The sequence below is a fragment of the Xiphophorus hellerii genome, chromosome 2 (assembly GCF_003331165.1).
Source record: "Xiphophorus hellerii strain 12219 chromosome 2, Xiphophorus_hellerii-4.1, whole genome shotgun sequence".
NCBI lineage: Eukaryota > Metazoa > Chordata > Actinopteri > Cyprinodontiformes > Poeciliidae > Xiphophorus > Xiphophorus hellerii.
In genome coordinates this window covers 31,162,747-31,183,666 of record NC_045673.1, presented here as the reverse complement: position 1 = coordinate 31,183,666, position 20,920 = coordinate 31,162,747, and the positions used below count along the sequence as shown (strand labels likewise).

The 20,920-nt window shown below is 38.2% G+C and overlaps 1 protein-coding gene across 1 annotated transcript; it reads right to left on the bottom strand.

The window, feature by feature from the left end:
- Positions 1–1,889: 1,889 nt before the first annotated feature.
- On the bottom strand, positions 1,890–20,506 carry slc7a10b (solute carrier family 7 member 10b). The gene is made up of 11 exons (XM_032547279.1): positions 20,131–20,506; positions 9,802–10,006; positions 8,708–8,859; positions 6,808–6,933; positions 6,570–6,723; positions 5,999–6,122; positions 5,525–5,628; positions 5,350–5,446; positions 3,763–3,912; positions 2,750–2,927; positions 1,890–2,665 (listed from the first exon to the last, which is right to left on the bottom strand). The coding sequence occupies exons 1-11, from the start codon at positions 20,345–20,347 to the stop codon at positions 2,535–2,537; spliced, it is 1,638 nt and encodes a 545-aa protein (XP_032403170.1). The 5' UTR covers positions 20,348–20,506; the 3' UTR covers positions 1,890–2,534.
- Positions 20,507–20,920: the final 414 nt, after the last annotated feature.

Below are 20,920 nucleotides of genomic sequence, written 5' to 3'. Positions count from 1 at the left end.
TAATGGCTATAAGGCCATCGTGCGTCTATATAAGGCCACCTGAAGCCTGGTTGAAAAAATGATAAAACCTGGAAAAGATTACATGGCTTTTATGACGTACATTTTTTTATACAAACATCTTTTAGAATTAAGATCACTACTAGTGTAGTGCCAAAAGAATTCTTAAACAAACAAGAAAGACTGCCATAATGAGTCATGTTTGCAGTTAACCTCAAGCTAAGGGACACAACGAACATGTTGAAGGTGCCAAAATTATTTAGCTTTTTGGCCACAATGTGTTGCAGAAAACAAACCGCATATAAACTATGAACACAGAAATCCCAGAGGGACATATAAGTTTGGAGGCATTATGCTGAAGAAGTCCTCCTCACTGCCCCTAACATTTAGTCACACCAGGAGCTCTCATAACACCTAAGGTGCTTCGTGAATAACTTTTGTCTAACCCAGGTAAAATTCTACCAGACTTCTTTACAATTCCAGAAATTGTAAGAAGTTAAACTGCAGCAAGTCAACATCCCAAAATAGTTTTTAAGTATGACTCAGAAGGGCTAAATGTAAATGTACGCTACACATCTTAGATTTTATTTGTAAAAATATTAAAAACCAGTATGCTATTTCATACCATTTGCACAGTGTTTTAACATGTGAGTAAGTTAATTGACATGTTAATTAAAACAATAAAAAAAACTAACCTGTTGGGAAAAGCTATAGTTAATAACTGATCAACAGTTTAACTGACAACTACATGACAAGATACAAGTCTTTTAAATATTTCAGCTTCACTAAGCTGAAAAATTGAGTTGCAAAGTTAAAACTGCAATTCACAAGTCTGGAAATTGCTCTAGATTCTGAAATTATTTTTGAAGAACTGCCAAAAATGTAACCAAAAGACAAGCAAAAAGTTATCCATAACATCTGACCAAAATCCAGCTTCATTCAAGCTCTCCCTGAGAGTAATTCTATTGGCATTTTTGAGAAAGTGAAACCTGTACATGTTTTATCTGTCTGGGTCAAGCGACAGCAGTTGGATGTCAAAGCTATGTTCACCCTAACGTTAGTCTGCTAGTCTGGAGTGAGTTCAAAGTGAGATTGATAAAAGTTGCCAAGTGACTGGATATTTACATTATTATGATTATTAAACTCTTGAGAACTATACAAAATGCCGTATTTTTCTGTAGTCTTTGAAATATTTCAGTCCAGGCCAAAGATGTGGCAACATGAACAAGAATGAATGTCCTCCAGCACCAAATGTACTACATAGGGCTTTTAGTCCCAAGTTGGCTTCTGCTCAATTGGACTACGGTGTTGCTGCTGTATCTGTGAGATATGTCAGGCTGCAGTAGATCTAAAGGGTTGCTTGACAAAACCAGAAGCTCACATTTCAATGCTATGAAAAAGCATCGTAATGTGAGTGTTACCTGCAACACAATTCTTATATTTTGCTTTTTGTAATACCTAACTGTTCGGCTCATTGACCACATTTTAATGTCAGATAAAGATAAACTAAGTAAAAACAAAAAACTCTTAAATCAGGACTTTATTTATTGAGGAAAAAAGCTTTCCAAACCTTTGTTAAAAAATGTAATTCCCCTCCTTGTTAAATCCTCAATTAATGTACTGGTTAACAAAGAACAGAACTAAGGTTGCAAAATTATACAGGCCTCAACAATTTGTCCATATCAATATAAAAAAATATTGACAGTTACCATAAGGGCTTGATTTCTGTTGGTGCCAATAAGAAGGGCAAAATCAGTGTTTAGAGACTGGGGGCAGTTACTTTGTCACATTTGAATTGCTCTTCCTCCCTTGATTATATATATATATATATATATATATATATATATATATATATATATATATATATATATATATATATATATATATATATATATATATATATATATATATATATATGTATATATATATATATATTAGCATTTACTGAGGCTTTGTTTCGATGTTCACATTTGCCTGATGATCTGAAACATAAACATACAAGTTAAACAGAAAGTGTGTGTGTGAGGGGGGAAGGGTACTTTACAGTATATGGCACTTTTTATGAAACACATTAACAAAGGGGTCAGCTAGCAGAGGAATGGAGTGGGAGAAACAAAGTACATTTTTGTGGGGTTTTAATTGCTTTTAAAAATAAACGGTGCCTAATTTTTTTTTCCTTTTCATTGGTTTTGATCTTGTTGAAAAGACTTTAGAGCACAATGAAACCCTAAATATAACTAAAAGACATGATTACCTAATGTCAGTCAATCAGGGTTCTGTAGAAGAATGAAAGGGTAACAAAGGCCATTAGATTTTTACACGTTGATCCTCAAAAGACAATACATGAAATTTAAAAATTCACACATCAAACAGAACAGCAGGCATGTTCACTTGAATATTAGATGAAAAGCTGATTTATCAGGATCAGAAATCAGACTGGAGACTTTCATTGTAGTAAAGAACACCTCAACATAAACAACGGCAATTTTAAAATAGGAGCAAGAACACAAATCTTCACATGTTCAGAAAAGGAACCTTTACGATCTGCCAGAGAAACTTTTTCTGCCGGTTGACCGATCAGTCCATTCTGAAGGACTGGCAATCTCAATAGGGTCAATCTGAGGAAAGACCACGAAACACAACTTCTGGCCCACAGATGTAGCCCATTCTGGAGGGAAACACGGGGCAGAGTTTTGTATTAGTTGCATTAGTAAGAGCAATAATCAAAATGTCTCAGTTTTTACAAACTCACCAATAAAATTGTCGATACACTTTGGTTTTTCTTTCCAGTGCACACCCAGAAAATAGACAGGAACACCGGTAAGCATGATGACCAAACCAACACCACAAACGACTGGCTCTGAGTACAGGCTAAATCCCAGTAGCAATGCCCAGAACATAAGGTAGGACACGGGGACAAGCAGGTTTACCTGGGAGAGAATACCAGGGAAATTTGTTTAAAGACTACATAACAGCAGATAGTTGGCCATGGAACTGCTAAGTGAGGTAGGCCCTGATCTAGTTTTTTGAGCAAAAGATTATGAATTAAAAGTTACCTTTTTTAAATGTATGCATGATTACGTCAAAACAGCCTGTTATATCTCTGGATGTCATACAGTTAAACGCAAAATTATTAATACCCCTGGCAGATTTACATTTACATTTCTTTAAAATAGACAAAATAACCTTTTCTCTGGAATTGGCACAGGCATCTCCCAAAGAATAATAAGAAAATACAAGGGGTATCACTTAAAACCAACAACAAAAACTTTCTCTGATTTTATTTATAACCAGAGAAGTAACATAGATAATTTGTACTCTTCTCAATAATTAACAGAAAAGTCTACATTGGCATTACAGCAACCAATCCCTAGCCTGGCTATTGCCTTCCTATGCAATTTCTCTCAATTCTCATCTCACTTCACTGCTCAGTCTGGGCTTTCTCCCATTGAAGGGAATTTCTCTGGTAGAATTTCATCCTGGTCAATCAGGGAACAGAAGGAGAAGTTGAGAACAAAGACATTGATTTTCTGCGCTGTTTTAGAATTGTAGTTTGCCTTTAGTTTTAGTGATGGCAGAGGAGGTAGCCATTCAGTCTGTGCTGAATTAACATTAGCAGCCACCTCATTCAGCTCAGCTCTTCTCTCTTTGCAGTGGAGGATGATATTTACAGCTCAGGGAATTTCCGGCATAGCATCAAACTCACAGGCAGACTTTAGTGAAGAGATTTATCCTGCACTAACTTGTTTAGTTTGTTGATTGTACCTTAATAGGTCGATATAAGTTAGGTTTCTTCCAACGGTACCACAGCAGACCTGCAATGGTGACACCGTATGACAGATAGTTGATAAAGGAGACGTAGTTGATCAGGTTGTGGGTTTCTCCGATGCACAGTATAACAATAGTGGCAGCACACTGTCAAAAAACAACCATGACATGATGATTTGATGAGGAGCAATTTACTTACTGACCTAAAGCACCTCACAACACATTGTTCTTTAACCCTTTTCAAAACAATACCCAAAAGATGGTCTTATTTAAAACATCATGAATTAGCCAGTAAATAAGAAATATGTAAAACAAAAGAACATTCAGATGGAAAACCTTAATGAAAAGCAGAATGTATTTTACAACCCTGTTCCTCAAGCCACATAGCCTTGCATGTCTTAGATGCTTCCCTGCTTCAGCAACCCTAATTTCAATTGATGGGTGATGAACAAGCTTTAGCTGAACTCCATTCCTCAAAATCAGGTGTTTTAAAATGATGAAACATCTTAAGCATGAAGGGCAGAATCATTTTATTTTTCAAAAATACAAATCTAATAGAGAAAATTTAGTTCAACTAAATAACTTAATATTATTTAAGTATTTTATTTCACCAGGAAAATCCCACTGAGATCAAAAATCTCTTTTACTAGAGAATCCTGGCCAAGACTGACAGCAACACACAGAGATTACAGAATATTCACAGCAAAACAGAAAAACAGAAATGTTAATGCCATCATAAAAGAATTAAAAGATCCCTCAGTTAAAACATTTACAGCCATGTGATTCCTTCTCAAAATCAGTAAGAACTGCTTTAAAAACATTTAGTGACATTATTTGTCATTAAAAAAAGTTCATGTTCATTTGCTGTCCACACTCTAGTTCAGTTGGTGGAAGTAAGGAAACATTATAGTTCAAATTCAATTCAAAAATACTTTATTAATCCCAAAGGAAAATTAAATGTTGTTGTAGCTCATTAATTCAGATTCTTCACAGAGTTATTGAAGGCGGTGACAAGAATGGTCCAAAAAAAGAGAAAATATAAAATGAGTGCCAGTTGTGTGGACAAATAATGTGTTGCTGAGAAGAATGTGGGCTTTTAGTAAGCAGTGGCCATCATTGAAAATAACTGTTGCTCTTGCTCGGCCAGATTAATAAAGTCAGTGATGACCTTGGGAGAATGACTCCATCCTGCCTTGTCTTAACAGTTCAGGCTGTTGCTGGGACGCTTTGGGGCCCATTGTGGAATCTGAGAATTACTTAACCATCACAGAGTGTTGCTGCTGATCTTGTAAAACCCTCAACACAGTCCACCCATTTTCTGATTGTGACCTCACCTCCATCAGGATAAAGTGGCATGTCACAGAGGTCATATCATCTTAAACTGGCTTATTTAACTTGACTGAACAAGAGGTTTGAACCTGCAGCAGCTGTGTAATGTTTACAATGTCTACCTAAAAAGGTGGCTAGTGCATGTTAATAGATGCAGTCCAGCTGCTTTCAAACAAAACACATACTGCTCATTCAAAGTGCAGACTTTAGACACATAAAAGGAAACCCATGATGTGATTGTGTTACTATACATACGCAAACCAGGAGGGCTGGGATGGGCGTACATTTCTTGTAGTGAATCATAGCTAGCAGGCTGGGAAGATGTCCCTCTCTAGCTCCTGAGAAACACAACCTGCAAAGTCATACAGGCCATCAGCAGCTGGGCTTACCATCAGAAGTTAGATGAAGCAGGAAATGTTGTCATTTGTACCTTGAAGAGGTGAACAGGTAACCATTGATTCCCCCAAAGGTGGACAGAGCCACTGAGATGGGCATAACGATAGCAAAGGCTCCAAGCAGTTTCTCACCAAATGTCTGAGTAGAGAAACAACAGTCAGCGATTCCTGGAGAGCAGAAGCAATGACTGAATGGGATCAGGAGGGTTGATGTGAGTATTACAGGATTACAGTCCAGTGCTATTATGATGTAAAATTGCTGAGTTTGCTCCTCCAGCCTCTAAATCACCTTTTGTCTCTTACCTTTTGCCATTTCATGATAAGTTGTGGAGGCAGGCATATTTATAAGCACAGACCTTAAATTCGATTTAACTTGATGAAGAAAACCAAAAAATTCTGAAGGAATCTTTACTTATACTATTTGTCGTCAAAATTAGCTGAGATGAAAACAATTTTTATAGTTTGTATAAATTCACAAATGGGGTTTTTCAGTCCATGATGTTACTCACAACAGCCACAGCATTGGAGGATAGCAGCTCCTCGGGTGACATGGAAGAAAAGTAGGCGATGTTGGTGAGCGTGTACACAAACGTCACCAGTGGAATGGAGATGTAGATGGCGCGAGGTAGATTCCTTACCAAGTTTACGTCATACAGAGCAGTAGAATGAATGCAAAAACAATGTATTAATACAAATCTTTTTCAATAAAAAGACAGAAGGTAAATGAAGATGATTATTGTAGCTGAGAAATGCTATCATATTATTATTATTTAAACATCACATTTAAATTTGTGTTTATCAGTATTGGGGTTTAATCACTGCCACTACGCCATTCCATCAGAAGAATAGAATAAATAAACCAAATATTTGCATTAATTAGGAAAATTAGCTGGACCGCTATATGATGAACCATAAACTGGAATCAACAACATTACATATCTTCCTACATTCTGTTCATTATATTTAAGAGATTTATATAAATGTCCATAAAAGGTCAAATATCTTCTAACAATAACAGTGCAAGAAGGAAAGCCCAATAAGAGAAAATTCTACAATGTATTTAGAATGGAAAATATTCACCGTCTGGGGTCAACCACCTCTTCAGTAACGTAATTGAGAAAGTTCCACCCACTGAAGGCAAAGGAGGCCTGCAGGAATGCCAGAGCAACCTGTCCAACGGATGGTGTCCTGTCCATGGAAAAGGCCACCTTAGTAGTCAGTGCTTCATAGTTTCCTATGAAAAAACACCAACATTAATTTATTTGGAGTTTTAAATCACATGGATGCAGTAGAAGGGTGTCCATTGTGAAAGTTGTACCATTGAAGATCTGTACCAGACCCACAACAATGATTAGACACAAAGCCATAAGTTTTCCCACTGTGAAAACATCCTGGATTCTGGTGGCCATACGGACACTGGAGCAGTTCACCCAGGTCAGCAATACTGAAAGACAAAGTGAAGTGAGAAAACTGGTCTTTATTACAGGCAAAATAATTTATAATTTAACCTTCTTCTTTTACATGTTTGAGAGTTGAGAGACATGTAGTCTTTCCACAAAATAGGTTCTAATATTTTGTACTTTGTATTATATTTTCAAGTGACTGACATATTCAAACATTCAAGTCTAGTTACTGTGGGGCAACTGTGGCTCAGTGGGTAGAGTAGTGGTCTATGATGAGAAAGCTGTAGGTTCTATTTCAGCTTCCTCCTGCCACATGTTGATGTGCCCCTGGGCAAGGCACTTAACCCCAAGTGACCTAGTGATCAGTGTATAAATGTGTGAGCATTTGTTGGGGTGAATGGGTGAATGTGACTCTAGTGTAAAGTGCTTTGAGTGGTCAAAATGATTAGAAAAGTGCTCTATAAGTTCAATTCATTTACCATTGAGTGCCTTGCAAATTTATTGCAGGAAAATTATATTTATTTTTAAATATCATGTTGATGATGGAAGAAAGATAATTGTTATGAAGGTAAAAACTACATGACTGACTGGTGAGGAGGCAGTCTGAGGAATAAGTCAGTGAGAGCACACAAAAAGCACTGTGCTGGAAGACAGACTTTGCACAGTTTAGAGCTTACCAGCGTTAGGACAAAACTATAACGCAATTTTCCCAAATAATGTTCATCGCTTTAATGACAGAATAAATTATTTATAGCTGCCAGTGCACAAAAAGCAGGATTTCACATCAAGATCTTATCACATTTTTGTGTTTCTGCTTTCTTTCAATAGTACCTGACATGGTAATATCAGGTATTACCTGCTCGATATTAAAACTGCTTTTAATAACGAGCAGTTATTAAAAGTCTGCACAACAACTATTTGGAGTGTTTTTGAATGTTATCAGATCCAGGATGTGGTTTCATTGCACTGGTGCAATGGGCAGCAGGAGCTAAAGCCAGTTGCTACTGACGACAGGAATGTGGGAAACAGCAGAATGAGGGAAGGCATGACTGCTTCAACTCATCCATCACAGCCAGCAGCACTGCCCAGCTCCCGCTCATGGTGGCCTTGATTTCAGAGTGAAAATAGACCCATCAGCACCATACAACCAAACTACTTCCATTAAAGGAGGAAGTAACAAAACACAAGTCCCCTTTGCCACACTTCAAGAGCATAAAGTTTACAACTCAGGAAGATATGTTAGTGCTATTTCAAAAGTAAGATCTCTTATAGGGAGTTCTGGTGGATATGAGGCTCGGAGAGGGGGTGTGATCCAGATTGCGGTTGAGTTTAGTAGATCTGCTGCAGGAGGACAACCAATGACGAGCGAGACTGGAGATCTTCGACCAGGACACAGGTAAATGATTGATCTTTAAAGCTTGGAGAAATATTTTAACTCAGCTGAAAGATCAGAATCCTAAAAAACAAGATCCTAGCAAAATGTCAATACTTCAGTAATAATAATAATATATTTTATTTATAATGCCCTATATATCTTTTGAAAGGGCAAAAACAAAAGAAGCAATCACAATGGATACAAAAAATTAAGTAAATTAATTAATGAAGTAATGTTGGAAGTGTACTCCCAACTTGTCAACAACAAAATATTTCAAGTTTTTTTTACCAGCATCATCAGCATTACAGAACTAGTCAGTATATCTCAACATTTGATCAATCCCAAGTTTCCTCTGTACCAGTCTGAAACTCCCAACACCAGGTGTCTTGATTCACCAATACATGAGAATGAACTATAAATCTTAAGGTAAAAACACTCACAAAGACACGTTGCAGATAAAAGTCGTGTTGCCATGTATGGAGGAGCACAGTTTTGGAAGACAGGCTGCAGCACATAGCTGGAGAAAGTAAGGGCAATAACAGCAAGGGTTGTTGGGTACATGATGAGGACTGCGCTCCACAACAACAGAAACCTGAAAGAGACAGGAAACCCTGGTGACATGGGACAAAATTAAAAACTCACCAAAAGAAAAGGAGAACTTTAATGGAATTTCTACACAAAAACGCAGTTTCTGTATTGGCCTCTAGATCATCAAAAAGCAAATAAAATGCTTGGATCAACACTGACCAGTATATCAGCTTAAAGCATTGAATTTTCAAACAGATATTTTTTTTTTGTTTTAGGTCCACACATTTAAATGAGAAATTGCAAAGGTCGTCCCTAAATCCTCAATCCAATCGAACATTACTAAAAAACATTTTTGGTGTTACAGTCTTACATCATCTCATTGGTTTTTATACCAGTTAAGATTAATCAACAATGAGGTAAGACATAATGTCTCTACTGTTTTGGGGGAATTATTTGAAGTTCAAGCAAAATGTCAAAGTTGTCACCTGTAAGGATTTGAGTTTTCTGTGTGTTTATTTAGCATTCTGTGTCAGTTGAGTCTCCGTGTTGTCCTGTCTACCCTTGATTGATCCCAGCTATGTCTGATTCCCTTGATTACCCCCTATGTATTTATACCCACCTGTGTCTCTTGTTCTCTGTCAGGTCCTTGTCTATATTGTCTTTTGTCATGTCTACCGTCCGCTGACATTTGTCTTGCGTCAGTTGTTTAAGTAATTTACCAGTTGCTACCAGACTCAGAGCTTTTGCTACTGCTCTTCTGTGCTGCCTGGATTTGTGTTTGTTCCTTCATTAAATCATCATACTAAGCTGCTGCCTCACCTCTCTGCTTCTGGGTCTGAACTACAAAACCACAAATCATGACATCACCTAATTTGTTAGAAAGTGAAAAGTACATTTCTCTTAAAAACAACATTTTGAAAGTAGTATGTAAAGGCCTAACAGAAAACTTTTATGATAAATTAACTTTCTTGACTGCAGTGTGAAGTGAAGGAAAGCTTTTACTCACCCTGTCAGCCCACCAAATATCTCTGTCACATAGGAGTAGTCACCGCCAGATTTGGGAATGGTGACACCCAACTCAGCGTAGCACATTGAGCCTAGAGCAGCGACACAGCCACCCAGTGCCCACACCACCAGAGCCAAACCCACTGAACCAGAGTGCTCCAGGACCCCCTTTGGAGAAATAAAAATCCCAGAGCCAATGATGTTTCCTGGGGAAAAAAAGAAAGTCAATGTAGCAGACCCAAAGGGGTTTGTTTTCCAGACCGTCCTGTGCAGTCTTGGATCTTTTTATCAAGTTTAACATCACATGTTAATGCCAAATCAAAAGATAGTACTGATGAAAATAGCTGTTTTTGAAAAGCATTTTTTCTATTATGTTTAAAACAGAAATATGATGGGATTGAAACAGTGAGACACCATATTTATAGTCAGTGTCTCCCAATTACAGATTTATGGCCTGACCCCAAAAAGGCCTAAATCTTTTAAATTGTTGATCATGACCTAGTTGGGCTCAGGCTTCTGTGTCATGTTTAATAAGCTTGCAATACATACAGCACAAAGAAAACCAAATGAGAATGTGTGCTATAAAATGACCTATAGTCTATAGGAAAAGGTCATTTACCCTGTTGTGGAAAGAAAGAAAATAAGGTGCAGAAGTTCATTAGACTGTAACAAGGTCAATGCACGCCACAATAAATGGCCATGCAGCTCTGCTCCTATCAATCACACATCCCAGATCATTTGCACTTGACCCCCTGGTGGTTACAACAAGCAACAAAATGGAGCTGGAAGATGTTAGACAAAAACAAAAAACAGGCGCTTAATCAAATTATGGTCTGACATGAAAGTGGTAAAATCATAATATGTCAAGTTTACTTGGGTCTCTAAGTTTTCTTAGATTATCTTTGTGTGACATAATCACACAAAGCTAGACAAAAGTCCAAAGACAGGAAGAGTGAGTTGGACAAATGAGAAAAGAACCTGCATGACCAAAGAAACCTGAGCCACTGGGACATGGACCTCTCAGTTAAATGCGATGCTCTTCAAAACAGACTGAGACACAGTGACATGACGATGTTTGATATTGCGGATGGAACAAATAAAATTGATCGGATATTAGGGACCTGCTCCAAGGCTCACAGAGAATAAATGAATAAATAAAATAAATTCAATACATTCAAATAAATTATTTTTGAATTTGAAACTTCAGGGAACATCCTGGGTAAAACTAATAGAATTTAAGATTTATTATAGGCTACAATTAAGTTTCAATTTCAATGTCTAAATTAAAGTTAAATTCTCCCTGTGATGACTTTACCAGTATTTCTTACTAAATCAGCTGAAAAATCTGAGAATTCAGAGAATTTTACTCCAGCAAACTAGAAATAAAAGCAACATAAGATATTAAAAGAGCTGTAAAAATTGGCCCTGGACAAATCAAAAAACTTGAATAAAATGTGATTCCTGACCCTTCTCTTCAGACAGTAATTCATGGAATTGGTCCATTTTTAAAAAGGGGAATGAGTTAACCAGATTTTGCTAACATAATCCTACTGATACAGTCAGATTTCTATAGGTCAGCATAAAGCTAGTTATCACATCTTTAACTGTTAAAATAGTTTATGGTAGAGATTTTATGTTAAACTGCAACAGACTGGCAACCTGTCCAGGATGTACCCGCCTCTCGCCCAAAACGTTTGCTGGAGATAGGCACCAGCACCCCTCCCGATCCCAGTAGCAACAAAGGTGTACAGAAAATGGATGGATGGATTTAAGTTAAATAAAACACATTCATTTTTTTTTTTTTTGCTCAGTTAATAAGAATGTAGTTTTTTAAAATTTGATTATTTACCCCCCTTTGACTTGGTTTTAAACTTGTTTAATTTGGAATTGAAAGACAAGTAGGCACTGCCTCAGCAGAAGCTATAAAAAGCTGAATTAAATTAGCCTGGCCATTGCCTTCCTGTGCAGCCCTGCTAAAAAAAATTCTCACTTACTCTGTACGAAGCAAGTAGCACAGGAGAAGGGGCTGAGTTTACTAGGCCATACTACCATACTAGTTTCCTTCCTTCCTGAAGTGTATGTGTGATTGAAATGAAATTACATTTTTTGTAACATGCCTCAAGAAGATTTATGTTGTCAATTGGTGCTATATAATTCTAATGAAATTTAAAGTCACAATCAAGTACTATATAATGTTTATTTATCCCTTAAAATTCTTTAAAATCTCAAGAAAACACATTCAATTTTGTGCTTGTCATGGGAGAAAATATAAATAAATTCAAGTGGTATTGTTATTGTTTTGTTCATTTGTCTGACCAACATGCACAAAAGCTCTTCGGGGAACAGTAAAGTTTAAAAGGTTTACTGTGAAAAAATTTAACCTGGTGAAAACTAAGTCGTGTATACACTAAAACCTTAGAACTGTGTGTGTGTTTTTTACTGTGACTTTAGAGCCATGTGGATATAATGTTTAGAATAATTCAATTTATGGATGTTTGTCCAAAAGGCTGTCATGTAGTTCAGCACATGCTAATTCTAAGTGGATTTGTTTGTTGTCAAAGTCAAATTTATTCATACAACACTTGACCAAACTGCTTCACAATTTACATCAATCATTATCATTCGAAGGAGTTTTCCATGACTGTGGGAATTTCCTAAGCAACACTCACACTAGGATTTAGGAAGGAATGTAGAGGCTATTAATCAGGACACTCTTCAATAAATTCTCAGTATGCACAGAAGAGTGCCGGTAGGTCATACAAATTCAGGCTACAGCACTACCAGTAGCGCAGCAGAAGGCGGCAAAGTGGCACACACGGCTCTTACATAAGCAGACATAAAACACACACTCTGGTCTGGAGAGGTGGGAAGTGACTGCCTCATTTCATCAAAATAGTATTCTAATATTGTTAACTGCATGACAACGGTGCTTTTCATGACACTATGATGAACAGATTCAGAATCATTAATGCAAATGTGAAATGCTACTTTAAACAAACAATACTTTATAAATTAGAGCTGCACAGTATATCGTTTGAGCATCATCATGACAATGTACCTGCACAATAGTTACATTGCAGCTGTAATGTAGGAGAAAAATAAACTCACCGTGTTCTCATATAATTTCAAGGGTATCTGACACACTGTGTGCAGCAATCTACCAATCACAATCTTTCTTAAATCAGTTTGTCGAAGCAGACCTACACATGGAGAGAGTCGCTGGTTATAATATTGAAAAATGAGCAACAAGCAAGAGACAATTACCAAAACCAAAGAGTTGGTGCCAAAAACAAACACAATGTCAGTTTTGGAATGATTTTGGCTGCAAGACGGATGATATTGACCAAACGCGTGTTCCGTGTTGATAGTGCCTTGCACCAACTTATGAGAGGTAATATTACTAATTTATATGAACATTTAAATCTTCACCATACACTTTAGTTCAACAAATGTAAAGCCAAATCTGAATGTTGTCCAAAGCAAAAAAAAAAAAAAACATTTTGGAAGCTTTTGTAAGTGTTATTCCATATGAGAAAAGTTCCAAATGGCAGAAAGATATAAGATATGCTCTCATGCTTCACCTGGCTGGTACCCATTAATACTTTTTCCAAAGATGGTTTTAAAAGTGGTGATCAAACTACTTTTTTCCTTAAGTTACCAACCTGGAACTGCATGAGAAATGCAAAGCAGAAGAGTAAAGCTCTCAGATGGTGAGTATGATGCAGCGGCAACAGACTTGTTGTCCAGTTGGACAGCAGAGACTGTCCACTTCATTAATCAACACAGAAAAAAATACATACTTGTAACATTCACAAAAAGCGGTAAGATCAGGGCAGAAGATACAAGATGAGCAGCATAACTTGTATTTTTTTAATAACACAATATATATTGTAGAGTTAAAAAAATTAAATATAAATTTTTTCAATACCATGCAGTCCTATTGAAAGTGACTGCTTTGGTTTTGCATACGTGCCTCAAACATTACTGGGACATTTTGATAAGTCATTAAAGTGTTCAAATAAACTTCTTCTCTTCAAATGTCAAAAATCTGATCCGACAAATCATGTCAAATAAAAAACAATGAGCAAAATACTGAAGAGTAATTGAAGAGGAATTTGTGGCAAGATTTTCAAGGGTTTTATTTACATACAGTACATGTCTGTGCTGCTCAGCCCACAGAAGAGTTTTTCCAACAAATGTGGCATCATGTTTGTTTTGGAGAGAAAAAATTCTAAATCAGAAATAATCATCAAAGCATTTTTTTTTACTTTATTACTAAGGTTAGATTTATCCAATTGTAATTACAAATTTACTTTTAGGAAGGTTATAACTGTTATTTGGAGATAATAAATTATCCAGTTTGTTTTATTCTAAGCTGTAACATAGGTAATTATGAGTTAATAAAAAATCTAAGTAGTTTAGGCAGTCTTCATAATAATAGAAATAATAATAATATTAACACTTTTCAGGACATAAATCTGCATCAAAAGGACATTATTACAATAGTTACTACTTTGGGGGATCTCCATCACTGATGTCAATGCAGTAGATTCCCATTGAATAAAAATTTAATGAAAAACAGCATACGGGTAAAAAGCCCTGTTATAGCAGAGTCCTGCACCTGGTCAGCACTGCTTTCTGACCTTTCCTGTTTCCTTATCCTCAGTGGCCGAGGCTCCTTGTAAAACTTCTACCTCTGAGGCTCTAACTGCTGCTGGGAGCTGGAGATCACTCAGCACCTTTTCAGAATACAGCAGCAGATTGGATTAAACAGGAAAATCAATGATTAGATGATAGGAGAGTAGTATAGTATATACGTATATGTACAGTACAGACCAAAAGTTTGGACTTTTGGTCTTTTGGCTTTTAATTCAATGAGTTTCCTTTATTTTCATGACTATTGATATTGTAGATTCACACTGAAGGCATCAAAACTATGAATAACACATGTGGAAATATGCGCTAAACAAAAAAGTGTAAAACAACTGAAAATACCCCTTATATTCTAGTTTCTTCAAAGTAGCAACCTTTTGCTGTGATTACTGCTTTGCACACACTCTGCATTTTCTTGATGAGCTTCAAGAGGTAGTCACCTGAAATGGTTTTCACTTCATAGGTGTGCCCTGTCAGGTTAATAAGTGGGATTTCTTGCCTTATAAATAGTCATGAAAATAAAGAAAACCCATTGAATTAGAAGGTGTGTCCAAACTTTTGGTCTGTACTGTATATATACTGTATATATACACTGCCTGGCCAAAAAAAAAGTCGCCACCTGGATTTAACTAAGCAAATAGGTACAGGCCTCCTATTGGATAAGTACTGTATAGGCGATTATCTTTCAGCTGGCAACAAGTTATTTAACCCCAGCTGATGCAATGAGTAACTCCTCATTTCTTAAACAACCATAGCAAAAGACACATCCTGTGGTCGTGGAAAAGACGTTAGTCTGTTTAAGAAGGGTCAAATCATTGGCATGCATCAAGCAGAGAAAACATCTAAGGAGATTGCAGAAACTACTAGAATTGGGTTAAGAACTGTCCAACGCATCATTACAAACTGGAAGGATGGTGGGGAACCATCGTCTTCCAGGAAGAAATGTGGTCGGAAAAAAATCCTGAATGATCGTGATCGGCGATTACTTAAAGGTTTGGTCAAATCAAATCGAAGAAAAACAACAGCAGAACTCAGGAGTATGTTTAATTGTGAACGCAAAAGCATTTCCACACGCACAATGCGAAGGGAACTCAAGGGGTTGGGATTGAACAGCTGTGTAGCCGTAAGAAAACCTATAATCAGTAAGGCTAACCAGAAAAAAAGGCTTCAGTTTGCTAGGGAGCATAAAGATTGGACTCTGGAGGAATGGAAGAGGGTCATGTGGTCTGATGAGTCCAGATTTACCATGTTGCAGAGTGATGGGTGCATCAGGGTAAGAAGAGAGGCAGGTGAAGTGATGCACCCATCATGCCTAGTGCCTACTGTACAAGCCTGTGGGGGCAGTGCTATGATCTGGGGTTGCTGCAGTTGGTCAGGTCTAGGTTCAGCAACATTGTGTGCCCAAAGAACGAGGTCAGCTGACTACCTGAATATACTGAATGACCAGGTTATTCCATCAATGGATTTTGTCTTCCCAAATGGAACGGGCATATTCCAAGATGACAATGCCAGGATTTATCGGGCTCACATTGTGAAAGAGTGGTTCAGGGAGCAAGAGACATCTTTTTCACACATGGATTGGCCACCACAGAGTCCAGACCTTAACCCCATTGAGAATCTTTGGGATGTGATGGAGAAGGCTTTGCGCAGTGGTCAGACTCTCCCATCATCAATACAAGATCTTGGTGAAAGATTAATGCAACACTGGATGGAAATAATGGAAATAAATCTTGTGACACTGCAGAAGCTTATTGAAACAATGCCACAGCGAATGCGGGCTGTAATCAAAGCTAAAGGCGGTCCAACAAAATATTAGAGAGTGTGACCATTTTTTGGTGGCGACTTTTTTTTTGGCCAGGCAGTGTATATATACACTGCTCAAAAAAATAAAGGGAACACTCAAATAACACATCCTAGATCTGAATGAAAGAAATATTCTCATTGAATACTTTGTTCTGTACAAAGTTGAATGTGCTGACAACAAAATCACACAAAAATCATCAATGGAAATCAAATTTATAAACCAATGAAGGCCTGGATTTGGAGCCACACACAAAATTAAAGTGAAATAACACTACACGCTGATCCAACTTTAATGTAATGTCCTTAAAACAAGTCAAAATGAGGCTCAGTATTGTGTGTGGCCTCCACGTGCCTGTATGACCTCCCTACAACGCCTGGGCATGCTCCTGATGAGGTGGCGGATGGTCTCCTGAGGGATCTCCTCCCAGACCTGGACTAAAGCATCCGCCAACTCCTGGACAGTCTGTGGTGCAACGTGATGTTGATGGATGGAGCGAGACATGATGTCCCAGATGTGCTCAATCGGATTCAGGTCTGGGGAACGGGCTGGCCAGTCCATAGCTTCAATGCCTTCATCTTGCAGGAACTGCTGACACACTCCAGCCACATGAAGTCTAGCACTATCCTGCATTAGGAGGAACCCAGGGCCAACCGCACCAGCATATGGTCTCACAAGGGGTCTGAGGATCTCATCTCGGTACCTAATGGCAGTCAGGCTACCTCTGGTGAGCACATGGAGGGCTGTGCGGCCCTCCAGAGAAATGCCACCCCACACCATTACTGACCCACTGCCAAACCGGTCATGCTGAAGGATGTTGCAGGCAGCAGACCGCTCTCCACGGCGTCTCCAGACTGTGTCACGTCTGTCACATGTGCTCAGTGTGAACCTGCTTTCATCTGTGAAGAGCACAAGGCGCCAGTGGCAAATTTGCCAATCCTGGTGTTCTCTGGCAAATGCCAAGCATCCTGCACGGTGTTGGGCTGTGAGCACAACCCCCATCTGTGGACGTCGGGCCCTCATACCATCCTCATGGAGTCGGTTTCTAACCGTTTGTGCAGACACATGCACATTTGTGGCCTGCTGGAGGTCATTTTGCAGGGCTCTGGCAGTGCTCCTCCTGTTCCTTCTTGCACAAAGGCGGAGGTAGCGGTCCTGCTGCTGGGTTGTTGCCCTCCTACAGCCTCCTCCACGTCTCCTGGTGTACTGGCCTGTCTCCTGGTAGCGCCTCCAGCCTCTGGACACTACGCTGACAGACACAGCAAACCTTCTTGCCACAGCTCGCATTGATGTGCCGTCCTGGATGAGCTGCACTACCTGAGCCACTTGTGTGGGTTGTGGAGTCCGTCTCATCCTACCACGAGTGTGAAAGCACCACCAACATTCAAAACTGACCAAAACATCAGCCAGACAGAATAGGTACTGAGAAGTGGTCTGTGGTCCCAACTGCAGAACCACTCCTTTATTGAGTGTGTCTTGCTAATTGCCAATAATTTCCACCTGTTGTCTATTTCATTTGCACAACAGCAGGTGAAATTGATTGTCAATCAGTGTTGCTTCCTAAGTGGACAGTTTGATTTCACAGAAGTTTGATTTACTTGGAGTTATATTGTGTTGTTTAAGTGTTCCCTTTATTTTTTTGAGCAGTATATATATATATATATATATATATATATATATATATATATATATATATATATATATATATATGCTAATCGATTTTTATTTGCTCCTAAACCTTTCCCCTGACTGAGCCTCACTGCAGGGCATCTAACCTCTGACTTGAACTCCTCCACCCTGTCCTCCCATCAGGTGATCACCAGGTGATCTCTCTCCTCCCACACCACCAGCTGATGAAAGAAGATCCAGAGAATCATGAAGATGTCTGCTGATCTTTGACCCCAGAGAACTGATGAAACCTTTCCATTCACTGTCTGGTCTCCTGTTAATGACCTCTGTTGATCTGCTGTCTAATATCAGCATGGAGAAGGAAAAGATAAACCTGCTGCAGAGATGTGAGAGAAGAAGGCACCACACTGAACTGCTTGATGCTTGTTTCATCTGAGGGCAACATGGACACTGGATGAGGGTCGGTTTGGAAAACCCAAAGTACCAACACCAGAACCGGTTGGACTGATGGGGGGCCGGAGGAGAGAAAGGGAAAGTAAAGAACTTTCTAAGCCAAAAATGGTTTTTAAATTTAAGATTGGTTACTTTCAAACACAGCGTAAACTTGATTAACTTTAAGTGTTGAAATAAATGTTAAAAAAACTGAATAACTTTAGACAATGAACATGAAAAAAATTGTATCAATGGGAATTATGAATGGGTAGAAATAAACGGGTTTCCTTAGTACTTAATGTTTTGAAATCATCTGACACACAGATGATAAGATTTTTATTTATTTATTTTTACTTTTTTAAGCACTGTGCTGTAATTACACACCACTTTGGGGAAAAAAATTATTTCCGTATTAAGAATTAAAGATCAATAATATTGCAGTGTTTGTAATATTTTGGTACACCATAATATTTGGTTGCATTTAATTTGAGCAGAAGAAAATTCTTATAAAATACAGCTATAATAGATTTGAACTAAAAGACTTGAAAGAAACTTTTTGTTCTCCTGGAACTGGAGTTTATTGTTATAACAGAATCAAAATTTTTGAAATAAGCATTTCAGCAGCAAAAACATTGATCAGTTTGTTGATTAGATCCTAAATTATGTTTGATTTTTGATTTTTTGTGCTTCACATTTAAAATATTTACTAAAGGTTATAAACTGGTGAAAAAACCCTGACGTTTACAAAGGAATATTGCATTAGATGATATAAGATCATCGGTTGTCTTCAGGATGATAATTTGTATTTCTAAAGAGATTTGTTACTTTGAAGACCAAAATTATAGTTTGCTCTATGTTTATCTTAACAATGTTAGGGCGATGTACGACCTCCTGCTGTCCATCTATCAGAGACTAAAACACCTTCCAGCTCCACCCACATACTGGGTTTGTTCCCACCTTGAGTTTTCATACCAACACTCAACGTTATCAATTTAAAAAATATTCCCTGATTCAAAACTTTACTGAGGTAGTGGGTGTAATTTCAGACTCCAATTCTGGCAGCAGAGTTCAGATTCAGCCTCCAGAACATCAGAACCACCATGAGAGTCATCAGTCTGAAGCAAATGTTAGCAGGCGAACAATAAGATACAGGATTACTTGCTGCCTCTCCTCTCAGATCTATCTCCAAACCACTTTTTAGAGTCGAAAATAGATCAACTCTATTGTTTTATTACTTGTATAATAAAGCATCAAAAACAAAAGATCTTCCAAATTTGGGAGCCCTTCATTTTTCATGCAAAAGGGAGGGGCAGATTTCACATGATGGGAATGCAGACAGTAGCACTTGATAATGTTTAACATCAGAGAAAAATGAACTGAAATTAAAATTATACAGTGAATGTCAGAGCTAGAGTTAGTTGTTTTGGTTTTGCTGTATTTTCATACTGGGAAAATTAAAGTGTGGAAAAAAAATAAACTAAAAAGCTAAATTTAAAAAATGCAACAACAAAAAATAGATAAAAAAGTTCCTATACTTCACTGTCACGGCCAAAACTGTTTTGTCAATTCTCATCAAATTTTAACTGAAGCAAAAACAATCGAGGTGCAATAAAGTGTTCTAGTAATGTCAGTGTCACAGACTAGATTCATCTGTGGAATGAGTTAAAACCACAGCAGACACACAGGCCTTATGTGGTACCCGTTAGCCCTTCAGGCCTGGTAAAAGCGTTAGAACCAAACAGAAGCGTGAGGCAAATCTTTGCAGTAATAAAGTAAGAAGTGGAGCTGAGCACTCAGCTTGTTTTCCTCCCTCACCTATAATGATTGTGCAGGCACTCAGCAGCCCGATCTCCTTCTTCAAAGTCACCCTCTCCGGGATTTCCTTTTTCTTTTTCTTCTTCTTGGAGTCCGTAGCGGGTTTATGCGTCCAGGAGCAGATGTTGTTGCAGTTCCGTCCTTCCATGGCTGATCCGGTCTGAGTTCGCCTCAGTCCCTGTACTCCCAGAGCTCCTGAGCTTTCCTCACTCCTCATTCATGCACGTTCAAAGAGCCGCGCTTGCGCAACGACAGGCCGTTCTCCAGGGTAGAATGTTAAATACCCAGAACCCACCATGATACGTTCAGGAACCCCAGGGGGACCAGTCCCAAACCCGAGGCACCTTCCAACCGCATCCAGACAGTTTTCATGGACAGTGAAGGTACTGGACTGGAACGGGTCATGTTCACACGGGATCGGTGAAGGAACCTTAAAAAGGCTGGAGAACTTTTAACCGAGAGCACTTAGAAAGCTCTGACAAAAATCCTGGCTGCTGATGCGACAAATCACTTTCATCATATCACACCTAAACACGGGGCTGAAATGTGCAACTCAAGTCAACATTTAAGATTTTCTCCAGCTCTAAAAACTCTTTTCTCTATGAATTCACTGCAGGTTTTAGCTAGAAAATTGGAAACTGAATGGCATTATGTCCATTAATGTGCCATGCCCCTTTTTAATGGTTAATCCGAGTTGCATTTTTTTTATTTCTTCATTTGCATTTTACGTCCGACATGAGAGAATCGAAATAGAAACAAACAGTTGGAACTAAATAAATAAACAGAATAA